Genomic DNA, 8649 nt, shown 5'->3' on the forward strand with positions numbered 1-8649 from the left:
GGTTGCAGCCAAACGACTTTTCGGTGCCGCAAAGGCATGGGACACCTACGAAGGTATCAAACAGCGGTCCTGGCCTGAGTGGAGTGCGGCTCTAATAGCTGCTTTCGGCCAGCTACCTTCTGCCTGCGGTGAGCCCGACCAGCGAGGTTCGGCGCACGGAGCTCCGGCGAGCTACTGCTTCGATGCTGCGGCAGGTGTGCCCAGCAACGCGTCGACAGAGTGGTCTGCAGGCTGCCTCGCCGCAGACGCCGGCTCACCGGGGGTCGCCGTCTGCTTTACCCCAGACGACGGGAAGCGCATGATGACCACCGCTTTCGCTAGTATCCCGCTTCCGATAAAGCCATCTGGTGGCCGCCCGCTCCCTTATGCCTGTGCTGCCCCTACATTCCCGAGCATCAGCTGCGGCTCGTCGTCGTCGAAGATCGCAACCGAGAACCAATGGTTTCGCAGCAGCGGCGGCGGGTCCAGACCTCAACCTCCACCGCATCGGTCACAGGCCTCTCGTTTGAACAGCTCCTCGTCGGCGTCCTCCGCCATCCATGTTGGGCCCGGCGGCGAGGCTTACAAGACAGCGGATGAAGGTGCAGACGAGATGACCCGCCAGCCCGTCTACGAGACGACGTTAGACACACGTGTCAAGCAGCGAGAACCCGACCAGGGCCCGGACCGACCGGCCCAGAGTCCCGCAATCACCCTCCTCGGGCCGCAGCAGCAGCCGCGTGCCGGTCCACCCCAGCCGGTGCCGCCATCGCCCTCGCCCCCGGGAGTGTCAGCCACACCAGGCCATAAGGGAGGCACCGCCTTGCAGCAACCAGTCCCAACACCCCATGGTTCCAGCAGCAGTGGCGGTGGCAATCCCTCAGCACCGACTCCCGCCACCAAAGATCACGACCCGGTGTTCAGGCAAGCGTCAGCGGCCATTGACCAGAGACATCCACCACCATGGTCGCCCACCTCCGGGAACGCCCCCGCCGGGGCCGTCGCCGTCAAGCGCAGCATCCACGCAGGCGCCAAGGCGCTCCCGCTAGGATCAGCGCGGCGCCCAAGGCACAGCGGCCACCGCAACGAAGCACCGCCCCAGAATGGCTCCGACCATGCCCTCAAGCCACCCAGAGCACCACCACTCGCAGACAGCCTCCCAAGCTATCCCTGTGACAGTTCCCGAAAGCCTGAGGAGAAGAGGGGAAGACCGACCGCACCACCCACAAAAATCAACGGAGCACCCTCCAAGGGAATCTCCCCAACCCCGCACGAAAACGACAACGCTCAGCGGCAAGACAATCGACGGCAAGACGCGCGACCAGAGCGCAACAGTCAGTGCCGACCCCCCCGAGGAGCTGGTTGCGCGCTGGACGGTCTCAACGACGACTACTTCCGACGATGACTATGCAGCGATTTTGCAGCATCAGCGCGCCCTCACAACCACCAGAGCTGTCTTCAGCAGCGTGGCCGAGTGTAATGAAGAAAAAGATGCACCTAGGCTCGGGCGCTCGGACTGCGGGCGCGCTCAGAAAAAGAGAAGACGACGAGGCAGAGAATAGAACAGCCGGCCCAGGAACAGGTGCTGTCTCTGTGTCTCCGCTATTGCATTACAATAGCTTTAATCACTGCAGCCACTCTGCTCGCCTGTTTGCAAAGGGGCGTTGCAGTTTGACATTTCGCCAATCACTAGGTTTGCAGCCCACAACACAACAAGCGCGATTCATGGTCCTCGCAAAAATAAATCTCGAGACCAACACTGACCGCGCAGCTCACATCAACACGGAGCACATAGTAACACAAGCAGATGACACTTGCTGTGTGCCGCAAGTGCTTGAGTGTAGTGATAAATTGTCGTGTATTCTCTTTTTGTTATCTTATTTTCAATAGAAACAAATTAACTAACATTCCAATAAAATCGCCAGTCCTTCGCCTGCCGAGAAAAATGGGGTAAGCGAAGCTTGTCGTGCGTGTACCTGACCTATTATTTACCCACAGTAGGAGGTGTGCACCACCATTGTCGGGTTTCTGGAGCGCAACACGACACTGTCGCGGGCGTTCTGCTTTGTTTGCCCTAAACTCGGGGTCGGCGGCTCTTCGCTGACGTTTGGCCTCAACATCGTGCTCCCTTAACTCGGGGTCTGCAGCTCTTCGCTGAAGTTTCGCCTGGGCTTTGGAAGCCCTCACGCTAGAATCGGCATGTTGACGACGAGCCCTTTCCCCGAGTGAGTTCGTGGCGCCATTGCTGAAACGCAGCCTGCTCCTCGCGTGGCCTTCCCATCCGGTCGCCAAGAATGATCCAAGGCAAGGGAAGCCAGGCAGAGCGCGCACCACTCCCCGCAACACACCAAACGACCCCGATTGGTCGCGCGTGTCACGTGATCTGGCGCCGGCTCGCTTTCCCTGCACCTGCTTTACTCTGGGAGCAGCCGGGTTTTTTAGCGTGACAATACCACTACCGCCGACACTTGTGAGGCAACACAAGCTTCGCTTGAATAAAAAAAATTTGTTCAGCATACAGTTGGAAAAATTATTGATCATGCAAACCTTGGAGCCAATTGGGTTACTCGCTCAAATGATATCAATTGCACCCACTACGTAGATTGTAACAGGGCAACTGAAAACACAGGAGAGCAGCGCTGCTGCGATCGGTAGCGATGCAGATTTTTTATATCCTTATAATAAATTATGGAGCACTTAAAAGTGTCACTTAATTATCAGAATAGCCTACCCTAATGACTCATTATGTTTCCACAGAACTGTCAAAATCGTTTCAGGGCCCCTTTAACGTAAAGAATTGCACCATAAATATGCTTTGCAATATGTCATAAAGGATTAAGGGCACAGTCAGAGTACAGGAGGCTATGCAATGGCCAGCCACTTTCCTGGAGCTTTTCTTGAGCATCGTTGATCCACACAAGACTGCCAATAGATAGATTTGCATAAGGTATACTACGTCAATATTTCAATCGGAGTCTGGTCTTTATCAAGTTAACATTTACAAGATAAACTCAACCTCTGGTCAAAACAGTGACAGTTTTTCAAAAGCATATTTACTTTTCGCATATGCGTCCCTGTATGCATAATGCCTACATATAGGGTTTGTCTGTGAAGTAATGAGACTGCCTGCCACGTGGCGCTGCCGTCACCATTGGCGCACTCCCTGGAGGCAAGATTTGTGGTGGGGGTTCTAAACTAACACTGGGCATCAGTCGCATCCGAGCTCTGACGATCTAAAGTGGCGCAAAAGCCGTTTTTTAGTTTTTCTCATGGCAGTAAATGTAAAAAATGGAGTGTTTGCTGCAGCAGTGGTACGCGATTATATTTTGCATTCACCTGGGCAAAATCGATTCCGAGATGCTTGCCTTGGTTAAGGAGGCTTACAAAGACGACGCCCTGTCAAGGGCCAAGGTTTTCTGGTGGTTCAGTGAGTTCAAGAACGGACGGGAGAACGTTGCAGACATGGAGTGATCTGGACGCCCTTCAACGAGTGGTTTGGATGAAAATGTGGCCAAAGTAAAATATCTCCTGGACTCCGACCAACGTTTGAGTATCAGATTAATCGCCGAAGACCTCAACATGTGCAAAACAACGGTTCCCAAAATTATTTCTGAATATCTGAACACATAGGTTTGTTCGAAACTGGTGCCAAAAAAGTGTTGCGTGATGAAAAAAAAAAAAAAAAACGAGTTGACGTTCCTCGTGAGATGTTGGTGCCGTTAGAAAGTGAATGGGACTTTTAAGACGGCATAATAACAGGCGACAAATCATGGGTGTTCCAATACGATCCCAAAACCAAGCGCTGAAGTTCGGAGTGGCACACCGCGAACTCCCCACGCTGCAAGAAAGTGTGAGTGTCGAAATCCAAGGCAAAGAGAATGTTCATGTCTTTTTTGACAAGCGAGGGGTGGTCCTCAAAGAATTTGTACCTCCAAGACGAACTGCCAACGCCGTGTTCTACAATAAAGTGCTTGGGCGCCTTCACAGAGCTGTCAAACAGAAACGACCAGAGAGTGCTCCACCACAACAACGCTCCATCCCACACCGCCTTCATTGTGACCGCCTACCTGGCCTGGATAGGAGTTGCGACCTTGCCACAGCCACCGTACAGCCCCGATGTTAGCCTAGAAGACTTTTTCCTGTTCCCAAAGCTCAAGAGAAGCCTGAAAGGGCACCATTTCGACGATGTTCTCGCCATACAATGGGCTGTCACAGAGTCTCCAAAAGAGGTTACAGCAGCTGACTTCCAGGGAGCCTTTGCAGTGGTGTATCAACATCCAAGGAGACTATTTTGAAGAATTTTAATAATATGTACCGATCAGATCAATCAATTCTTTTACCAGACCCAGTCTCATTACTTTACTGACAAACTCTGTATGTATTCTACCATTTGCAGATGAATGTGCATGGTACAGCCCAACGCAAATATTGACCAGACTGCTACGGCTATATCACGAGATGCACTGGGCTTATAAAATGTAGCATGACAGTTATTCCTTAAACCTCTAATTTTTTCCTTACGACTTAATTCAGCAAGTATCTTTTCACGCTTATATAATAAATCTGACACAGTTTCTAAGCAGCCACTCACAGTGGTTCTCTATTCTGCTTGCAACAGGCTGAGCATAGCAAGCACCAGACACATCACTAGCTAAGAAACATATACGGAAACCTGCATGCAAATGCAGCATACATAAATACTTTGAAATACAGATTAAAAAAAAAAATACAGCAACGCTGTCTCCTGCATTACCTGGCAGCAGGTGATGGAGCTCTCTTGCTGGATTCTTTGTCAACTGAACCTTTTTCTTTACGCTTGGATAGAAGGTCTCCAAAATCATTGTCAGGGAGCCTGAACTCATTTTCGGAGTTTGGAAATGGGAGAATCTCAGACTCGTGCTGCAAGAGAGTTATTGCGACTTTGTTGATTTCATCCACACAAGTACAGAAAAAGAAAGGATGACATCAAGGCATGTACATTGTTCAGCAATGTGAAAAGCCACATGTAATTTTTTGTATATCCTGCACTGTTCGCCACTGAGGTGATAAATCTGAGTGCCAGTGTTCCAACCGCATGTTTTTTGTCTGTATCTTGAGGCATTTACACTTACTGCATTACAATACGAAGTTTAGAAAAGAAGCGTCCACACCTGTCTTCAAAGAAAATTTCTCCTCACAGCATACATGTTAACTCCATCGTTTCACCAAAATAAGCATGCCAGAAATTATCAGGACAAAGGGGACCCTAGGATAAGGATATAAGAATAACCGTATCTGTTGAATGCTGGCACTGGAGTGCTCATGAACATCCATGGAGCATCCGATTACAAAGCCAGGATAAGTATCCAAGATGAACCGGTATGGGATGCATGCAAAACTGGATTATGCAATTTTTAAGTTCCCTGTCTGGTCTAAGCTTCTACCCACATTACAAGAATTTGTCAACAGCTTGAAATGATGTCTAGAATACCAATACAACCAAATGTGTAGCATGTTTTGACGTGGTCAATACAGATACCAGCTAGTCTGAAAAACTTAATTCTGGCAATTTTCACTTGATATTGATGATGGTGCTGTAAATGTGTTATCATTGGTTAAGTCATTTCTGCAGCTACATGACTCCACTCTGGGATCATGTTGCTTGACAACATTGCCTTGCTTGCTTGCTTTAAGCAAGTACCTTGCTTAATGCCAACAGCATGCTCTTGCCATTATGTGTCAGGTCTCAATGGCATATATTTGATTGTATACAATGATTTGATTTGCCAACAAATGATCCATTTTATATCCATGCGAGCTGGACTCCCACATAAAACGCGAGAAACGCTTTTATCGAGTGCTTCCGCATGGGCACAAGGAGGCCACTCACCAAAGCCGCCATGTCATACATTGTGTCGAGGTGGTCCCATATTGTTTGTGAAGAGATATCCTTGTTAATAGATGCGCTGAACTTTTCGTGGATGCAAGCCATTTGGAAGTACCTGTTGACGCCTGCGTAACGCGGGGAAAGACATTTACCACGGTGCCAACTGTGCGAACACAGCAAATCGCGGCGCCTTGCTTGAGAACTATATTAGTACCACTTTCGACTTACAGGCAATGAAACGCGCAAGAGGACAATTTTTCGGTAATGTCAATCACATTTCAACCGCGCAAGCAAATGTTATAAAAACTAGTAAATAATAACTGGCAGACATATAGCTTGTTTCAACAGTGTGCTAACTTAGGTCGGTTGTTAATACTTATGCCAAGAAACAACGATTTTTGAGCGGGACAAATAGTATACGACAAAGACAAGCGCCGAATCTCGCTTTCGGTAATGTCAATCACATTTCAACCACGCCAGCAAATGTTATAAAAACTAGTATAAAAACACTTACCTACTGGCTTATGTCCTTTCATTGCGTGAAATAACTGCACCTCCATATCGACATTCCAGTCCAAAGTTTCCGCTGGCTTTTCGGAAATAGAATCCATGAACGACCGCCAAACAACGAACGGTCTGCCGCGGGGTGCGTTTTTTTGCATGTGGTAGAGCGCTAAACAGAGCTAGACTGACATCTATGCTGATATGCTTCGCTACTAGAATGCACCATAGGGCGAGTGGGTCCAACCAACGCCTTCTATATGAGCCTGGAAAATGAGCCGCGAACTCGTTGCCCTACCCTCGGATTTTTCTCTCCCCCACGATGGATGGATAAATGGATGGATGAGGCTGAACCCTTTAAATCGGGCGGTGGCATACGCCACCTAGCCACCTAGTACTTTGTGGTGGGTGAAATTTCACCCCTGCCTTGATTTTAGCCACCAATCAGATAATCTCCGTTTGGTTATTTCTACCCGCTTAAAGTCTATTTTGCCTTCACTGTCCCTTAACCCCAATGCTTTGAAAAAATCAGCCCGTTACTAGAGTGTACTAGAATATTTTGAGTGGCGCGACCGGCGGCCGTGGAGAGGGCCTTTTCGTGCGGAAAAGTAGCGGCGGCGCTGTAGTCGACCACTCTTGAAAGCGTCGTCCGGCCTCGCAGGCGGCAGCTTGCCGGTGCGTTTGCAGAAACGGAGAGTTTCCACGAAAGGAACGTATAAATTAATGTTTCATCGCAACTGAACTACATTACTGTCCCGGCTACAATTATTCTGCGCCGGGCGAGCACCTGGCATGATCGGAGAGGGTTTTTTTTTTTTTTTCTTTTTTTATGACGCGCAAAATGATTGTAAGATGATTGGTGAAGCGCGACAATAACCTTATTATAGAAAACGTATTATTAACCTGCTGCTTGGAAATTGGATCAAACGTTGCTATTGGAGCGATCAATGCCCGTCATTCATTTTATTGCCTGCTCAATTATAAATTTTCCTGTACAAGACGCATTCTAATGAGCACAGCGGAGTGCGTGAGCAGTATATTGCAATAACTGTATTGTCAAGTGATAGTGACGGTCGAGAATACAGCAGCAAAACCATGAATGGCAAAACTAACTCTTCAGTGGGAGAACCTGTGCCCAGGAAAACCGGCTACATTCAAAGTACAACGATAGCGGCGAACACAGTTGAAAATCTGATCAGCGGGTCGAGCGCGTCGGCTTTTATACTTGACTCTTTCTCTACGCATGAATCATCGAAGGTTCCAGAGTAATCGCCGGTGCCAGCGTGTCTTCCAGAAAATACTACACAATTCGCGTCGCACATACATGCAATCAGATTACGCAAGGTTCGGTGACAATTAACAGACAGCCGATACAACCATCGATAACGTTCGAGAAACTTCCGATACATGCGTCCTACATGGAACGATAACATTTGTTAGACAGTGAAATGTATATTCACCCGAGAAAAATAAACGAGCACACGTTTTCAGTATAATTTTTTTTTCATTTACTCGCAATTCTGCCGAAGGTATAGATATTGTCTGTAATCAGAATCCTTATTCGAACTGCAAGAAGCTTACACCTACCTCCTATACCTAAGTGCATGCGAAAAAAAAAATATCAATTTGCTCGGCATTCACTGCACCGTTCTTGATGGGGTTTGTTGCCTTTTGAAACAAAATTAACTTTCAAATGATCAAAGTGTAGGAAGCAGAATGTTTATTAAAGCTGTCAATCTTTTTTATACAAATGTTGTTAAACTAAAACAAAAGGCAAGCATCAAATTTAACTAAGTACTAAACAAAAATGTCAAAAATTTTCATACTGCAATCATCTGTATATACGCAGTGCGCAAAATTGATGTATTATACACTGCCCTGAAAGACACCCATAATTTCTTAGCAGGAATTTTCCAAAATGTTCGTAAACATTGTAAATATTTCTTCGAAGCTGTACATTGATATATAACATTTTTCCGCTCGAGATGCTCTAACAGATGCAGTTCACACAACTGCGATATCTGTTTTTAAAGCAGATTTAAAGATTTCTAAGCTTTGTTCCGTTTTTTTTTTTTTCTTCTTTAACGCGCTCTCCTTCGTGGGTCTCCGTAAAGAGTGTCTGAAATCGTAATTCTGCTACACATGGTTGCTTAAATAAACATTCTCTCTGCAATGCAACAAATTTCAACGTCATTATCAGACGCGAACTGACGCCGTTGCGTCAGTGACCGCGGTGTCGGTGTTTTATTGGTTAGATATCAAGGCACCTTCAGCAAAATAGTCGGCACCGCGTCAGGTTGCAG

General features: G+C 47.6%; 1 protein-coding gene across 1 annotated transcript in view; it reads right to left on the reverse strand.

Moving 5' to 3' along the window:
* Positions 1 to 6597, reverse strand: part of LOC119431138 (ribosome-binding protein 1-like) — a 31373-nt gene extending 24776 nt beyond the window's left edge. The window contains exons 1-3 of the mRNA XM_037698611.2: positions 6360 to 6597; positions 5849 to 5970; positions 4733 to 4878 (exon numbers count right to left, since the gene is read on the reverse strand). Of these exons, the coding sequence (XP_037554539.1) occupies positions 4733 to 4878; positions 5849 to 5970; positions 6360 to 6507 (416 nt within the window). The 5' untranslated portion in view covers positions 6508 to 6597. The remainder of the gene's footprint in view (positions 1 to 4732; positions 4879 to 5848; positions 5971 to 6359) is intronic.
* Positions 6598 to 8649: the final 2052 nt, after the last annotated feature.

The sequence above is a fragment of the Dermacentor silvarum genome, chromosome 10 (assembly GCF_013339745.2).
Source record: "Dermacentor silvarum isolate Dsil-2018 chromosome 10, BIME_Dsil_1.4, whole genome shotgun sequence".
NCBI classification, from domain to species: Eukaryota; Metazoa; Arthropoda; class Arachnida; order Ixodida; family Ixodidae; genus Dermacentor; species Dermacentor silvarum.